The sequence below is a fragment of the Engraulis encrasicolus genome, chromosome 7, assembly GCF_034702125.1.
Source record: "Engraulis encrasicolus isolate BLACKSEA-1 chromosome 7, IST_EnEncr_1.0, whole genome shotgun sequence".
In the NCBI taxonomy this organism is placed as follows: domain Eukaryota; kingdom Metazoa; phylum Chordata; class Actinopteri; order Clupeiformes; family Engraulidae; genus Engraulis; species Engraulis encrasicolus.
The window spans coordinates 57,391,999-57,410,953 of NC_085863.1; the positions used below are offsets into that span (position 1 = coordinate 57,391,999).

At 43.5% G+C, this 18,955-nt stretch overlaps 1 protein-coding gene across 1 annotated transcript in view; it reads left to right on the forward strand.

Moving 5' to 3' along the window:
- Positions 1–18,955, forward strand: part of LOC134451882 (glycine receptor subunit alpha-4-like) — a gene marked incomplete at its 3' end in the record, with an annotated part of 97,985 nt that overhangs the window by 51,770 nt on the left and 27,260 nt on the right. Inside the window, exons 6-8 of the mRNA XM_063202280.1 lie at positions 956–1,093; positions 1,557–1,771; positions 15,193–15,351. Of these exons, the coding sequence (XP_063058350.1) occupies positions 956–1,093; positions 1,557–1,771; positions 15,193–15,351 (512 nt within the window). The remainder of the gene's footprint in view (positions 1–955; positions 1,094–1,556; positions 1,772–15,192; positions 15,352–18,955) is intronic.

An 18,955-nucleotide genomic window follows, 5' to 3' on the forward strand; every position in this document is an offset into this window, starting at 1 on the left:
TTTTGGTGGCGTCATCTCATGTTCTACTGTCAATAACTAAAGAATGGTAATAGGTAGACACAAATTTATTTTTTCAGGTGAAGGTAGACAGTTCAGCGCAGTCTTTGGCAGTATTGGTGTTCACAAAGACATCAGACATTATTTTCTGTGGATCTTGAAAGTATGATCAAAATGCTAAAAATAGCTGACAATATGAGAATCTCTGCTTTTAAAAAGCCAGCCAATGATATAAGCATTTTCTTCAAATCTGACCTTAAATCTGATGACAGAATGGGTTTCCCCATGTATGAAAACATAAGAATACATGTTATTTTCATATTCATACCTTGTTTAGTCAAAAAGAAAAGGGATTGCAAGATTTTGACCTGGTGTTGGCGGCCATATTGGATTCTGCACTTTTGTGGCATTTCGGTACATTTTTGAGCCCGGTATACAGTAGATTTGGATTCAGCACCATTGAATACCCCTAAATCCGCTTTTGAGTGCGTCCTCATCTCCACCTCAGGTGCCCTCCTCTGCTGACCCGGGAAACATGCCTGTCGTGTCGCACAGTGGGAACATTCTGCTTGCATCCGATTGTCGGCTCGTATAGTGTGAGGACGTGAGTCGTGAGATGTAAACATTTAAATTGTTGAATTCCCTTGTGCAGTGTGAGAAGGAGCTTAATACCCACGATTGAAAATATTGCACAGTGTATGCCCACCGTTAGTAACGGCAGTTCCCCAGAAAGTTATGAAAAGAAACAGCCTAGACACACCCACATGACATCATAGGTGTCCTGTTCTCTAAATATAGCTAGCTACGCTTCTACACTAGAATGCATCCTCATATCAGACATGCTTGCCCCCCCTCCCTCTCTTGTTCTCTCTGTGTCTGTCTCTCTGTCTGTCTCCCTCTCTCTCACACACGCACACATACACACACACACACACCTTATCCTACTGTACTACTCCAGTTGGCTACACCATGAATGACCTGATCTTCCAGTGGCTGGATGAGGGCCCTGTGCAGGTGGCGCACGACCTGCAGCTTCCACAATTTGTGCTAAAAGAGGATAAAGATCTTGGCTACTGTACCAAGCACTACAACACAGGTGGGAACTTTATTTTTTTGGATGGGTTGGTATAGGATAGTGAAGAATGGGGAAAATCAATTGTTATTAACAATTGATGTGAGCAGAAATCGCCACCCGTGTGTGGGGTTGTATTGAAAACAAAGAATGTTTGCAGATAGCACATGGTAGTGCCGACGGGGTCAGCCCATTGGGTCGACGGGCCATTACTCTGAACATCTGCGTGTAGATGTCATTCATTGCGGTTCGGCCTGGGTCTGTCAACTAAGGAGACTGTAGTGGCCATTGGATCCACCTTGCTGGAGGTGGCCTTAGCTTTTAATAACTGTCAGTAAGCATTGAGAAGGATTATAGGAGATTGCTCTCTGCAAGTCACATGTATCTCTACTGTGCATGTTCAAAAGTCCAATGTTTTTATATTTCTATTTATTTATCAACTACTGTAAGGTAATGGCAAAGATATTTTTATTATATATAATTTTAGGCAAGTTCACCTGTATTGAGGTGAAGTTCCACCTGGAGCGTCAAATGGGTTACTACCTGATCCAGATGTACATTCCCAGCCTCCTGACGGTCATCCTCTCCTGGGTCTCCTTCTGGATCAACATGGATGCTGCTCCCGCCAGAGTGGGCCTGGGCATCACCACAGTCCTCACCATGACAACGCAAAGCTCTGGATCCAGAGCGTCACTACCCAAGGTGAGAATCGTGAGATTATTTTGCTGCAGACTGTACATTTTCATTTTGTGTACAACAGTGGTTCCCAAACTTTTTCTGCTAGGACACCCTTTTGGATCTACAAATATTTTTGTGACCCCCCTTCCACATCATATTCCAAAAGCAAAACATTTTTTTAAACCACTAATACAATACAATACAATATCCTTTATTTGTCATTGTGACAAGCACAACAAAATTGTGCATTCCTTGTTGAAGCAAAAAAAAAAAAAGTATGGAATAAAAAGAATGGTATGTATATAAAAACTATGCTTTGAAGCAAAATTAAGTTCTGTGGTGGTAATGTTGGCACCATAGACAGGAAGATGGAAGATTCAGTCTGTCTGAGTTCTGCAGAGAACATAACTGTAATGTAATGGTTTTGCATACGCCACGTGGCGTAAGGTATTTCGTGTTAGCTTTTGAACGGATGGATGAATTTGTCCCATGGCTCTACAATATTTCTTACAATAGTTGCTAGAAGAGCAGAGACATCCCTCTCAACCTTCAAGAAGCTAGTGAAGACTCATCTCTTCCAAGAAAGCTTCCCTGCTTAACACTCTAACATAACTAATTCTACTCACCTTGTGGCCTTAGTTTTTTTAGGTTCTTTCCTTAGTGTTTAAAGTTGCTGAGCTTTGTTTGATGGCTTATGTGCAGGGCCGCTGCTAAGGGTTTGGAGGCCCTAAGCGGAACAGGCTTGGGAGGCCCCCTGATAATATAATAATAATAATAATAATAATAATAATAATAATAATAATAATAATAATAATAATTAACAATAATAGCAAGCCTATAAGATACGGAAGCCAGAGGTGACATGGAGGGGGCGGGGGGGAATGGGGAAATGCATGCACTGGAGACTAATACTTTTGTGAGATAACGCAAACTATTTGGGAGAGAACGCAAACATTTTGCGAGATAATGCAAATCTTCTGTGAGATAACGCAAATTAAAACTTACATCTGCGGGTTCACCACTTTGATTTGCAGCACACTTTTTGGTCAGCGGGGGGCAGTCTGAACCAACACGTGTACGGCTTTGACACACTACAGCTGTAGGGGTAGGCTATTCAATTCAACCACCACTACTGTTGTTGGATAACAGCGAGAGGGGTGCTGACAGTCAAAAACATTACTACCGCTGGAAGGACGTGCAAGGATACCGTTATTCTATCCATTGTTTTATGTTAAATAAACAACAGATTTTGAGAGACAGCGTAACACTTTGCTTTGCGCATGGACACAATTGGGGAAATATAGGATTTTTTGGACGACTCGTGTCTGCACTGCAGAAGCTCTTTATGACAGAATTAAAGGGACACTATGCAGGAAATGGTCAAAAAGGGTACTGCAACTATGCTGCTCATTGAAACTGGGCTGTCAATTGCCAAATTTGATCTTTACATGAAAGTTTTCTATGGAATAAACAAATATTTTCTAGTATGGTTCAAGTAGAGTAATTTTTGCAGCTCAAAATGGCGGACCATGGAGAAGATCCCCCCCTTTTCATGTATGAAAAGTGCAATTTTCCCAGTCATAATGAATACTTAGAATTTGATGGTGGTGGTAAGTATTCATGAAAAAGGTAACATTAATGAATGGGTAGCATGAATTCTAGAAATAAACAGCTAAAAATCTCACCCAGTGTCCCTTTAAGGAGGGCAGTCTGTCAGTCTGTAAGGAGGGACGACTCTTTACTGAACGGTTATTTTCAAAGATGATGAAACATATGAAAATTATTTTGTCATATCAATACCCATGTGAATTATGTAATTTTAACATAGGCCTCGACGTTGAGGCAGCATTTTTTTTCGGGGGGGGGGGGGGGGGGGGGGGGGGGGGCACCTGATGGGCCAGCCATGGCACAATAATTTCTGTTTCAGATGGGCCAGACCATTTCTGGATGGCACTTCAGTCATTGTCACATAGCCTACCATTACAACATAATGTCACAGAATCCATGGAAACCTAAGAACAAACAAGTCACCTTACATACAGTGTTGTGGCTAGGGCAACACATGCATGAAGGGCAATGAATGCATAAAAAGCAAGCATATATGTGTACACCAGCATTTTCTGTGAGGAAATGCAATCTGGTTATTATGATAACTAGTCCCTACAGTTCATTTTATGAAACTTTATGAAGAAAGATCTGGGCAAATAAAGCCCATTCCATTCAGTAGGCTCATCATTTCTCATAAAGTAGGCCCTAGGCTAATTGAATGTTCAGTTGTTTAACCTCTCACATGAAAGTAGGCCTATGGCCCAATCAGGTTTTTTTGACCCTACCACGAAAATCATGGTCATTGCACAAAATACGAATGGTCTAATCTTTCCAATCACTTTTAAAATCTAACCGAGGGTGCTCTATTTGTGCAAAACGAAATATTGACTCATAAAACAATAGACCTACAGTAGCCTACAGTCCAGAAACTCAAGGCTGAGAAACGAATGAGCAGGCACAGTGGGGTTTTTTTTTGGGGGGGGATGTGATATTGGTAAGCATGAATTATGTAACCAAGCCAATGGGGGTCTCCCCGACGAGATTTTTTTTTCGTATTGCATCCATCACGCACTTGAAAATACAATCCAAATGTTGCCTAATATCGCAGCAAACACGAATAGGCTACTGTAGCGACCAAGGATCACTGAACAAGTTAACAACCACCTACGTTAGAATCTACTCCGTGGTTGACAACTGTGTCAATTATAGGGGACCAATATCCCGGTGCCTTTACCTTGCGTTGTCGCAGAATGTATCCCAGAATGTATCCCAACCTCTGACTGTAATCCACGCGTTTCCACAATCATGGTTCCAAATTCCAAGGTGTAATCCACATAGTAATAGCAAGAAAGGCTACTGTGCTACAATTTAGCTATCCCACTCAACGCACTTGTGTGACTCGTGTTATCCGATAGGCATTACATTGTTCATTCGTTTCTTCTTGCGTTTGTCCACATCCAAAACAGTTTTGTGTCGGGAAAAGGCGCGTTATTGAACAATCGACGTTTGCCCAGTGCTTGTTACAGCACGTGGATTAATGCTTCACAGACGTTTTTGAAAACACAATACACTGTAAAGTGTACATGGAGCACCTTGCTGTCTGTGCGATGTCAACTGGCCTGGGACAGTTTGGTGGTTTGGCAGTAGGCCTACAGAGAGTATTCTAATGTGTCGTCTTCAAAATTAACTTGTATTATAAAAGCAACTGTCTTGAGCCAAAGATGTAGAGCGTACTGTGGGCGTGTGGCGTCTGCGCCAGTGGTGTAGTCTAAGTAGAACGCGGGTATACGGAGTATACCCACTTCTAAATTTCAGGGATTTCAGTATACCCACTTAAAATTGATTGATCCATTGTTTTGAATAGCACAAATTTATTCAGTATACCCACTTCAAAAAATGCTCAAATATACAGTATACCCACCATAAAAAAGTAGACTACACCACTGGTCTGCGCAACATCCTGTGAGAGATTATGTCGCTTGATGTCCAGTTTGTATTTGCGCTGGATTTTGACGCTTGAACCAATTGGAAGGGGGCCCCTGCAGATGTGGGTACTTTGACTGGCTGAATTGTCGTTGCGCTGTTTGGCAATTGACATTTTCGCGCTGTCGCTGATGCAAACGTATTGGGGGGGCTTCACGCCGTCGCTGGCTGCATCACTCCCTGCGTCGAGACACAATTTTGGGGAGGTGCCCCAGAGTACCGCGTGATGGGGGGGGGGGGGTGCTTCACTCCGTTAACTGCGCGGCTCACTGCATCACGATGCAGGGACGCTGATCTCGAGGCATAAACCACCCTTTAGAGAGGCGCTGTTGCTTCCCTCGCAGCAGAGCCCTACAGATGACAGTGCCTTATTGTAAAGCTATTTAAAATCGTCATTGCTGTTGGGTACATAACCTGTCGTCCTTGGGGGCCCCACCTACTCGGGGGCCCTTGGCAACTGCCTACAATGGCAGACGCGTCAGGAAGAGAATGTTCAGTGACAGCAAGGGGCGCGTTCTGCTAGTAATAGGAATCCATTCCATCGGCCTGCGGTTCAGAAGCCTCCTGCAGCACTCTTAACTTGGCATCCGCAGCATCTAACTTTGCATTCAGTTCCAGTTGTTCCCTTTTCGTTTTTAGCGCTGTTTCTTCCATCTGTAACGCGTGCAGAGCAGGTAACGCTTTGGAGCGCGCCTCCAGCTCTGCCTTCTCCGCAGCGGCAGCTTTGGCAGAAGAGGAGGATTTTACAGAGGTTCGGGAAATTTGGGAAGCGCTATCCTTGATATCAACGAGATCTTCCAGCTTGCGCTGTTGTGTTTTCCATGTGTTCACATCCTTCATAAAATATTCATAGTTCATCATTCTCGGCTCATACCACTATGTAATCATTCTCCCTTTCCTCCTCGTCTAGAAAATCCTGCACATTTCCATGCACTGCTTTAAAATCATTCAGGCATATTTTGAAGTCTTTCATAAGCAGTTCTACCTTTTCCACATTTCCATTTTCCACAAGTAATCCTTTGATTTCATTGCACTTTCGAGTGCATGCGCCTAAGTTTCCTCTTCGCTTTAAACAGAGTGCTTTAAATTGTTCCTCCGCTTCCGCGGCACTCTGCGCATCTGTATCAGGCATGTTAGCCTTGGCTACTTAAACAATTAGGTGTCACGGTACAGACAGACGCGGACCACAAATGCGTCACGTTTTGGATGTTTATTAAAGTTCAGGGGAAAAGGGGGTTGGGAGAAGGAGGTTTCCAGGGTTCGTGGGGTTACCGGGATGCCAGAGGTTCCAGAGATTCCTGTGTGTGTGCCTCCCCGTCGGCAGATGTGACTCCTCTGGAGATGACGGATGAAGCGTCCGGATGGAAGAATCCTGGGGGGAACACACACACAACAGGGCAGAATGAATGGAGTGCAGCGGTACAGGTCAGGGCAATGCAAAGATCGTAGTCACTAGGAAGAAGGCTGGTCAGATTTACCGGGGCAGAAGAGTAGTCGGAATCGTGGACAAAAGGCAGGTCGGGTTTCCGGGTCAGGAGAGCAGAGCAGAGCACAGGCAGGTCCGGGTTCAGGAGTCAGGAGTAGAGCTTAGACAAGCAGGGTGCAGGCTTCGCAGACGTTCTGACAAAGGTAGACTGAAAAACAGGGCTTTAAATACTGTTGGTGATGAGCAGGAAATGCAGTGCAGCTGGTGGGTAAATGAGAACCGATCAGAGCAGAGCAGAGCAGAGACAGGTGAAGCTAATTAGACAGAGCAGAGTGAGTAGTGAGCAGAGAGGCAGATAATTGATCTCAATTAGAGAGAGTTACCAGGCCAGGTGAGAGAGCCCATGACAATAGGCCTACCTTTCGTCTTAAACGAATGTCAAAGAAAAAGTTTTGCTGCCTCTGTGTCCGTCCAAGTGTTTTTCCAAATTCAAACAACTCACATCGCAAGGAAGCCCTTTCATTACGCTGTGTCCAAACTTCGGCTCACTCTGCAAACTTTCTCAATGTCCTTGTTATAATCCACAATGTTAATCCACTTCGTCCTTTGTCCTTGCGTCAATCTTCGAGGTAGTTTATGTGTCTACACACATGATGCTTGGTGCAATAATGCTACGGTAGTACAGAGGCACTGCTCTCCACGAGTGGAGTTCATGATCATCAAGTGCCGACCCTTCTATTTACCCAGAGAAATATCCGCTATCCTATTAGTCGCCGTCTACCTCCCACCCAGCAACAACAATGGCGTCAAAAGCGAGGCACTGAACGAGCTGCATCGGGGCATCAGTGAACAACAAGATGCACACCCAGATGCCTTCACAGTGGTACTGGGAGATTTCAACCACGGAAATCTCAAAACAGTACTTCCAACATTTCATCAACATGTCAACTTCCCAACAAGAGAACAAAACACCCTGGACCTCGTTTACACAAATCAGAAGAGAGCATACAAGGCAAAGCCCATCCCCCACATTGGATCATCAGACCACGCGACAATTCTGCTACTGCCAGCTTACAGACAAAAGGCAAAACTCACCAAACCAGTTCAGAAGGAGGTGAGAAAATGGCCTGAGGGAGCCATCTCACGACTTCAGGACTGCTTTGAAACCACAGACTGGGACATTTTCAAAACAACTGCCACCCACAGCAATCACATTGACATTGAGGAGTACACAGACACCGTGACCTCCTACATCACAAAATGCATCGATGATGTTACAGAAATAAAACACATCACTACCAGGGCCAACCAGAAGACATGGTTCACAGGAGACGTTCACCGACTGCTGAGGGCCAGAGACAAAGCCTTCAGAGCAGGAGACGTAGCTGGCCTAAGGACAGCAAGGGCTAACCTGTCCCAGGGCATCAGGAAAGCAAAAAAGGAATACTCAGACAAAATAACAACACACTTCAAAGACAGCAGAGATGCACAGAGCCTGTGGCAGGGCATACAGGCCATCACGGACTATAAGCCTGCACCACGAAGCTGTGACAACAACACCTCTCTGCTAAACGACCTGAACAGTTTCTTTGCCCGCTTTGAAGCACAAAATGACACTCACCCACAGAAAACTCCCCCTCCCCCCCATGATCAACCCCTTTACCTGTCCTCTGCCAGTGTTAAGAGGACACTGGCCACCATCAACCCACGCAAAGCAGCTGGCCCAGACAACATACCAGGCCGAGTGTTGAAGGATTGTGCAGAAGAGCTGAAGGATGTCTTCACAGACATCTTTAACATCTCTCTGGAGCAAGCAGTCATCCCATCACTTTTCAAAGCTGCTACCATCATACCTGTGCCGAAGAAATCATCACCATCATGCTTCAATGACTACCGTCCTGTAGCACTGACGCCCATAATCATGAAGTGCTTCGAACGGCTAGTCCTGTCACACATCAAAGCCACCCTACCCCCCACCCTAGACCCCTACCAGTTCGCATACCGAGCCAAGCGATCCACGGAGGATGCAATTTGCTCTGCCCTCCATCCAGCCCTCACCCACTTGGACAATAAAGACTCATATGTGAGAATGCTGTTCATTGACTTCAGTTCAGCATTCAATACCATAATACCACAACAACTCATCAGAAAATTGGACAAACTAGGTTTCAGCACCTCCCTCTGCAACTGGCTGCTGGACTTCCTGATGCAAAGACCACAAGCAGTACGGGTAGGGAACAACACCTCGAGCACCCTGACCCTGAGCACGGGGGCTCCGCAAGGTTGTGTTCTCAGCCCCCTGCTGTTCACGCTGCTGACACACGACTGCACAACGACCCACAGCACTAACCATCTAGTGAAGTTTGCGGATGATACAACACTGGTGGGCCTCATCACCAAGGGCGATGAGACTCACTACAGAGAAGTAGACCTGCTGGCCAGATGTTGCAAAGACAACAACCTCCTGCTGAATGTCAACAAGACCAAGGAGATTGTTGTCAACTTCCAAAGGGTCCAAAAACAACTGCCACCACTGACCATCGACGGCGATGCTGTGGAGAGAGTGAGCAGCACCAAGTTCCTTGGAGTGCACATCAGCGACGACCTCTCTTGGACCACCAACACTACATCACTGGCGAAGAAGGCCCATCAGCGTCTCTACTTCCTGCGCAAACTAAAGAAGGCAAGTGCTACACCCTCCATCATGACAACATTCTACAGAGGAACCATAGAGAGCGTCGTGTCCAACTGCATCACAGTGTGGGGAGGAAGCTGCACGGAGAAAAAAACAGGAAGACACTCCAGCGTGTTGTGAACACAGCGAAGAAGATCATTGGAGTACCACTCCCCTCCCTGCAGGACATTTACACCACACGCCTCACCCGGAAAGCACTGATGATCATCAAAGACACAAGCCACCCTGCACACAAACTGTTCAGCCTCCTGCCCTCTGGAAAGAGGTACAGGCGCCTCCGTTACCGTACCACCAGGCTGGCGAGCAGCACAATGCACCAAGCGATCAAGATGCTGAACACTCAACCCACTCTCCCTCCACTGTCAGCCTCTAGCCAGCAAGGCCACTGACAACCACCCCCCCATCCCCCACCACCATATCTGCGACTGAACATTCCACCTGCACTACTATACTTGTGACTGAACTTTCAACCTGCACTAACTCAAAACATGCACGCACACACACACACACACACACACACACACACACACACACACCACACACACACACACACACACACACACACACACACACACACACACACACACACACAAGCACACTGCACTTTCTGCACTAAACCCAAACATACACACACTGACACACACACACACACACACACACACACACACACGAACACACACACAAGACGCACACCGCACCTTCTACCTGCACTAAACACATACACACACACACACACACACACACACACACACACACACACACACACTGCTGCTGGTGTACTTGACAGACCTTTTTAATATTTATTACCTAATACTATTACCATGTCAGAACGCTATAAAGGACTTTTTTTTAAGGAAAAGCACAAAAGCACAACAAATACCTCTTAATGTATGTCCTCTACAAGTCTTCTGTTGTCCAGTCTTGCACTTTAAATGTCTGTATGAGCACTGTCTATGTCCATACTGTCTTAAGTCCATGTATAAGTACTGTCTATGTCTATACTGTCTATGTCCTTACCTAGATTAGTCTATGTCTGTATGGGAAAGCAAGAAATGTAATTTCAAATTCTTTGTATGACCAGTGCATGTAAAGAAATTGACAATAAAACCTACTTGACTTGACTTGACTTGACTTGACTATGTAGGCCTAAAGGCCATTTTCCTACCAAACTTTTCTGGCCATGTGAGGCAGAGTGTGAAGTTGCTTTGACGCGCATTCCATAGGGCCTAGTAAGCACGCACGGAGAGTGAAATGAAATGAGATGGTCTTTGTATTTATTTTCAACAGTCCGATTGACTTTCCATTGATTCAAGTAAATAAACAAACAAAGGCTATAAACTTAAAGTAGCCTACACGCTATGCGGTCAAAAACTATTTCCTCTCCACGCTCTGTCTGCCAGGCACCTGTGAGTGTCCTAATTAACTAATCTGGTAGGTCCAGGGAAGTAGGCCTATAGCCTACATAACACAAGAGGTAAGTATGTGACACAAGCAGATAAACATAAAAAGGTAAGAATATAACACCAACAGGTAGCAGGTATTTAACCAACTGAAAAGAATCTCATTCATAGTGTATAATAAAACCTATAGCAAATGGATAGAAATCAGGAATATGGCTCCAACAACTAGTTGTGCTGACTTGCTAACAGCATCTCCACTCCATGTTGATTTTATCATCTAGCGCTTCTCCTGTTAGCATAATATAAGTTAAGTTCTTCTGTTAGCTTGGCTATGTTACGAAGTGGACTCGAGTCGTCAGCTAGGGAGGGGAGAAAGAAATCTAAGTGCCCGCACCAATTTTGATGTGGTATAACTCCTGAATGACTAAAGCTATGACTACGAAACTTTGTGACTTTTAAGTAAGCATGACCAAAAATCACTGATTTAAGTCTCATCATCACTTTTCATATTTTTTTTACATTTTCATTAGTATCAGACACCCTTGTGAGCATTTGAAGTGGTCTGAAGCACATAATAACCAAAAATGATGTGCATTACCCAAGTTAGATGGAAAATACATTAAGGTGACATTTTGGGCAATAAAATCAGGAAATGACGTCATAATGATGAAAAAGAGCCCCCCCCGGTCCCAGGAATGCCAAAAAAGCCCGGTCTGGATAGGGTTAAGATCAGCAGTGTTGTCTACCTCGTCTGTGTAGCCTGCTGTCAGCTGGGCAGACGTGTGCTCGCAAGCACACACGCACACACTGATACTGTCTCCAGCCCCCTGTCCCTGTCTCAACCGGTCTCTAGACACATATTCCGAAAGCCTTTCTTTCCGTTTGTCCTGTTTTTTTGGGGGGACAGATAACTTAAATACTCTATGATGTAAATGTGCACATCGTTGCAGCATTCACGATGCTATTGCAATTGCAAAGAATATACCCCACCCTTTCACCTGTAATGTATTAGGCTAGATAAAAAAATCCTAAAATTAGCACAACCTCCGAAGGCCCGTGCTGGATACTCGCACCGGGGCCCGTGACCGAGTTGTTACGCCACTGTATCCAAGACTGCAGCCCCCCCACCTTTACATTGACTCCAATGGAGCACTCAAGCAATCGATCATAAAATGGCATTAAACTTTCGTTCGAAAAGACATGGAACTCACCGTGTGGTCAGTGGTAGACAGCGATAAATTGACCCAAAAATTGCAGCAAAATATGCCTTCTAACTGTCGTTTAGCATTTGGCGGACCTATTTTTCCCCACACGCCGTTGAATAGCAGTAGACATCCAGCCAGTAGGTAGCGATAGTGTGTTGTTTGTCTAGACATCAAGGAGCGAGGTAGAACGGCTGTCTTTGAGCGGGACTGGCTACAAAAACTACAGCTTGCATACAAACCATAGATAGTAACGTAAACAAACACACCCCCATTTCCGGTCGCGCGGAGTAATACTAGTCAAACCAATACAATCAATGAAGACGGACAATAATGATAATATATCTTCTCTGGAAGCGTATTTCGCTGTGATTTTCGAGTCAACGTATCGCTGCACACCTCTGACCACTTGGTGAGTTTCATGTCTCTGCAAACGAAAGTTTAATGCCATTTTATGATCGATTGCTTGAGTGCTTCATTGGAGTCAATGTAAAGGTGGGGGGCTGCAGTCTTGAATACCCAAATGCTCCGTTCAGCACCAAATGTCAAAATTGTGATGAGAACATCTCTACTTCACCTTAGAAGTCACACAAACAGGGCTTAATGTCTAAAATAGCGAACCACCACTTTAAGTCTGTCGTGCGTTGGTGCGCCATGTGATCAGTAGGCACCAATTGGCAAAACTTGGCACGCTTTTAAAAGGTTGGCACAATCTGCTCGGAGGGAAGAAGTGAACCCAAATGCAAAGACAACAGTCTTGAGTGGTTTATTTTTTTCCCCCAAGGCAAAACAGGTGCGCTAACAACGGAGGCAGTCAAATTCCAAGATGAAAAATCTCAACAAAAATATCCACAAAGAGATGTCCAAAAAATAACTTAAGTTCAGTCCTTTGACAAAGTTCATAGAACGGAAAACATTCAAAGTAACAGTCTTTCACAAAAATCAGGAGCATAGCACACTTACAGGTTCAGATGCCAAGGACAACCGGATAAGAACCACAGAAACAGGTGAGTATAAATAAGGTAGGTAATCACAGCCATACACTGAAATAAGCTGAAATAAGGAACAAGAAACGATCATTGAATCAGGGCAGGGCAGGTGAAGCAAACAAGGGGCGTGGTAAGTAATCAAAACAAAAGGCGCAAAAAAACCCCAGAGCAATAACACAGACAGGCCAGCAGGGGGCAAATGTAAACAATGAGTCCAGAAGCGAGCAATCCTGACATTGTTTGTATATTTTAAAAAGAAAGTGTAAGACAATAAAAGAAAAGTCCTTTGAACCCTGTCTATGTGGTCCTCAACGAAACTGTGCTGCCTTGGGTGTAACAGTTGAAGTCTAACTATATTCTGGGGGCGAAATTCCCTCAGTGGCGTAGTTGTGCAATCATCTGTTTGAAATTGGTAATTATTATTTTAATTAATTACCGTTAAAGTTCCACTCTGCTACATAGGCATCAAGCCAAATCATTTTTCGGGAAAACCCATCAATGCAGCCATTCACACAAATACCATACGACTTTAATTGATCGTAGGAGTCTACGTGCCAGAAAAGAGCTGACGGAAAGAACACTGCCCCATAGTCACGGATAGTCTATAACTAGCCAAAGATTATTTAATTAATTTAGATCGTCTCTGGTCTAGCCTTCCTATCCTAACTCCCAAGCAAAACTTTTTTTTCCCCATTGTTGACCTGGCATTGTTGACATCATGAGAATGAATGACAGCAGCAGTGGCTGCTCTGAAGTGTGTCAAAGCCGTAGGCTACGTGTGTCGGTTCAGACTGCCCCCCGGTGACCAAAAAGTGTGCTGCAAATCAAAGTGGTGAACCCGCAGATTTTTAATTTAGAAGTTTTAATTTGCGTTATCTCGCAAAATATTTGCGTTATCTCGCAAAAGTGTTAGTCTCCTGTGCATCCACCCCCCCCCCCCCCCCCCAGGTCCTCTATGGGCCACCGTAATAAGAAATGCCAAGCAAAGTTAAAATTTAGGTAGGTCTACTATATTTACTTGGTGATGGAAGATGTTCTTATTAGGCTATTTGAATTCTGTTAAATGGAAAGAGCACAGGAGTCCATCCCTCTCTCCTTCTCTCCGGCGCTCGCTCGCATTCTGTCTGTTAAATGCGCGCAGCACGTGTTTCCCCTGAATGTGAACACAGCAAATATTGGATAAAACAGCCTAGTTGAAAAACATTGTATATTCGGCTGTGCAAGACACACAAACTCTGTTTGAATAGGTTGTTGTGGAGTATGCGAACATGATCGCAGTGCAGCGAATTGTGGAATGAAGGAACATCATCATCACAGACATTCGAGTCAATTATCCTGCATGCGTCGTGAATGTCTTTTTTCCTTTCCTCAAGGCACGGAGGCCAAGGTACGGAGCATTCCTGTCAAGGCGTTCGATAAACACTTTTATTTGGGCACTGTATTTCGTTTTTGTTTTGTGACTAATTAAACTTTGATTACAGCAGGAAGAGTTTTCTTTTAGCTTGCAGCTGGGACAGCAAATTAGTAGGCTAAACAACACAAAATGTTGGATTTTCACCTTTAACAACGCTAGTTTAAAGTCCAATCTTAAACCATATTGAGCAGTTCAGATGACCATTAACACTGTTTTACTGTAGCCTTATAACAGTTTGTCAAATGGCTTGCTAGCGAGTCCCTACACCTAAATTCAAATCACTTTGGAATTTAATTTCCTTCGAAGTATGTGCCAACATTCATCTCATTTGTTTCAGCTATAACAAATAATTGGTTAAAGTAAGACGGCTTTGGCTTCATTGTTGAATAGTGACCACTTTTGTCGTCTAATGTCAAAGCTGTAAAGCGCTTGACTGACTGCAATGAAAAAATCTATAATATAGATGAAATGTTCCTAAACTTACAACTCAATTGCACATCATGTCTAACAAAGAAAATGTATGTCAGAGGGCTTTGGCATTCTTTTCAGTGGTGCAATGATGCTCTTTGGTAAAACATAACTTGTAACAAGGTTCCTCTTCTTCAATAAAAAAATGTCTAACCCTTGATTGACTGATTGATTTTATTGTCTCTACTTTGGTGGGTGTCATATGTGAAGGGGATCGACATCTGGTTGGCACTCTTCTTCAATAAAAATAATGTATAACCCTTAATTAATTAATTAATTGATTGATTGATTGATTGATTTAATTGTGACTACTTTGGCAGGTGTCATATGTGAAGGCAATCGACATCTGGATGGCAGTGTGCCTGCTCTTCGTGTTCGCTGCCCTGCTGGAGTATGCCGCTGTCAATTTTGTCTCTCGGCAGCACAAGGAGTTTTTCAGACTCCGCAAGAAGCTGAGAGAGGAGCAGCACATGAGGGAGGTAACAACAACAGCAATTAGAAATGCACTCAGAGAGCGCAGACCTCCGCCAAGGAAGCTGTTTGATGAAACATTTGACTATGTTACACTAATTTTTTCCCCAGTCTTTCAGCCTTATTTTTGTGGAGTTAAAAACTGGAATGTCAAAATTCGCCCTATCCTGCAATGGTGAAGAATCTTAAAGAAATGTCCTGGATCCCGATCGTGATACGGTCCACCACCAAAATCAAAATGTAATCACTTGTTCAACTTGTTCCATTTGTCATTTCCAACAACTCCACAAAATTTCATCAAATTTCATCCGTGCATAGCTTTTTGATTTATTCTGGTGACAGACAAAACATAGCCTCCTTGGCGAAGGTAACAACAACAATAATAATAATACAAACCTGGGGTGCCTTTCTCAAAACGATAGTTGCTAACTACATTAGCAACTTTGTTGTTTGCAATGTAATTTCCCATTGGCAACTACCGAAGTTGCTAACTGGCTAACAACTACGCTTTCGAGAATCCCACCCCAGGGGTGGGTTTCTCGAATCCGACCAAAATTAGCCTTCAGAACAAGTAAGTCCGAACGAAGTCTGACACAACAACTAACCAACAACTATGATTTCTCGAAACCCTCAGACCAACTTCGTCCGATGTAGGTACGAAGTAAGTCTGATGAAATTCCAACCAAGTAAGTTCAGACGCACGATGAAGTTGTTGGAAACGCTCGGAGTGTCTCGTCTCAGCTCGGGTGCATTTATTGCAAAGCAGAGACACTACCACAGTGCCTGTCAAATGCAGTAGGCCTAATTACATCTCTATCAAAAGTCCACAAATCTTTGTCAACACATTCATGTCCCCGATTTCACCCCTTCAACTGCAGTTATCAAATGCGACATTACAATCCATCATGCATTATTTTTTTACTTAGGTTTTGTATAGGCCTAATGTTTGGATTAATATTGTATAACCTACCACTAATTTGGAAGCACAGTTGGTGGGTGAGTGGTTAAAATGTCAGAATATCATACATGTTTGCCGTTTCCTTATTGGTGGCGTGAGTTCAATCCACGGTGAATAAAGTAGCCTAGCCTTTAATAACCACCCATCACGTCTTTTTTTCCAGAACGGCAAGCGAAGTCATTCTCACGCTCCTAGGCAACGCAACACTTTCAACAGGTCATGGCCACGTGTATTGGACAGTAAATGCTGCTTGAAATGATATCTGAAATTACGCTCTGGAATTAATAAAACATATCAGGACGTTTATGTAATTTTCCAGTCTGCACGTCTGTACACGCAATGTAAGCTAAGGTGGAACTGCCATTATTGTCGTTGTAGCCTACGGGTCATTCCATGCCAATTCACACGCCTTCCCCACATGACCCTCTCCGATTTACCCGATATCTCACATACAGGTACCTTTTGGTGTCAATTGAAAGAATACCAAGTATTAGCACCCTACCTCTAACGGTTGCAGAGATGAACCCCTCCAAAGTTGGGGTGCCATGCCCACCTTTCAAGCCTGTAAATTGCATACAAAATTTACAAGCAGATTTTGACCCTGTCTACCAGATGATGTACTTACAAATAGTATGCCTTGATTATTTTTGGCTATATTAAGCCTTAAAAACTGAATTTGTGAAAAGCGTGTTGAAGAGCCTTGCCATTTTGGGGTTTCAGATCTTGGAAACTATGTATGTTTTGGGAGTTCTAATTGATTTTCCATCATATTTGGGAACGGTAAAGTGTATTCCAAAAAAAGTAGGGCACTCAGACTTTTAATGATGGAATAGGAGGGGCTCAAGAACAACTTTTAGACAAAATTACCTTACGGTACTCTCCACTTCAGGCCTCAAATTAACCATGTGGGCTCTTGATGACTGGAATGCCCTTTTAACCCCATGTACAGTAGCACTGTATCAAACATTCAAGCTTGGAAAAACTTTGTTTTTCAAAGTTCTTCATATACATATAATATATATATATATACACAATCATATATTATATATATATACATAATCTTGGCCTTCAAAGTATTTGTTTTTGCCTATGTGTTATCACAGTGTCTGCTGCCATCTGCTGGTAAACCCCCCCCCCCGCAACAACAGTGTAATTTAAGAAAACAAAAGGGGCTGGAAAATCTTGCCCATAATTTACCAATAAAGTAGCCTAGAAATCTAGACGCCCCTAGGGGTTAAGCTCGCTAGGCTACCAATAAAGCACTTTAATTCTATGGTATATTGCTATTAATTATGATTTTAACGAGCATTATGCAGAATGTTCAATCATGATTACATTTCTACCAGGACACCCCCACCCCCATGTCTGGTAGAAATGTAGTGCAGGGTGAGGCCATCTTGGGACTGGCATCATGATTGAGCATTAAGCAGTCACACTTAGGAAATTATTTTAACTATAAATATTCATCATGCTTGTTAAAATCATAATTAGTATATAGCAATATACTGTATAATAATTACAGTGCTTTATTGGTAAATTATGGGCAAAGTTTTCCAGCCCCTTTTGTTTTCTTACATTACGCTGTTGTTACTTTTTTAGACCAGCAGATGGCAGCAGACAAAACAGACACTGTGATAAGATACAGAGAAAAGCATATACTTTGAAGGCCAAGATTAATATGAAGAACTTTGAAAAACAAAGTTTTTCAAGCTTAAATGTTTGATACAGTGCTACTGTACATGGGGTTAAAAGGGCATTCCAGACATCAAGAGCCCGCATGGTTAATTTGAGGCCTGAAGTAGAGGGTACCGTAAGGTCATTTTGTCCCAAAGCTGTCTGAGCGCCCTACATTTTTTGGAATACACTGTACAGTTCCCAAATATGATGGAAAATCAATTATAACTCCAAAGCATACATAGTTTCCAAGATCTGGAACCCCAAAATGGCAAGACTCTTCAACAAGCGTTTCACAAATTCAGTTTTTAAGGCTTAATATAGCCAAAAATAATCAAGGAATGCCATTTGTAAGTACATCATCTGGTAGACAGGGTCATATTGAGGGGCCATTGTGATTTTTAGGCCTGTATCTTCCTTCAAACTAAAACCAGAGGTGTCAAAATCTGCTTGTAATTTTTGTATGCAATTCACAGGCTTGAAAAGTGGGCATGGCACCCCAACTTTGGAGGGCTTCATCTCCGCAACCGTTGGACGTAGGGTGCTAATACTTGGTATTCTTTCAATTGACATCAAAAGGTACCTGTATGTGAGTTATCGGGTAAATCGGAGAGGGTCGCCTAGGAGATTCTAGGCAATCATGTGAATTGACATGGAATGACCCCTACATAAAGACGCACGAGAAGGGATGGAAGGATGGATGAGAAGTAGTAGTCCTATGGAAGGGGCCGTCAATGTCTGTAAACATGGCACATTCAAAGTCCTTCAACGTCGGAAAAGACCTGTCAACACAATCATATCCCCAAAATCCACCCCATTAAATGCAGTAACCAAATGTCGGTCTACACATCACTATCGGCATCAGTGATTGAAGAGTAATGGGCGGTGAATGGTAAGCCCGAAGGCATAATCGCGGCTGCGTTTTCAGTGTCTGTGACAAGATTTGGAATTCCCTCAGTAAGATACATTAAGCGCAGGTG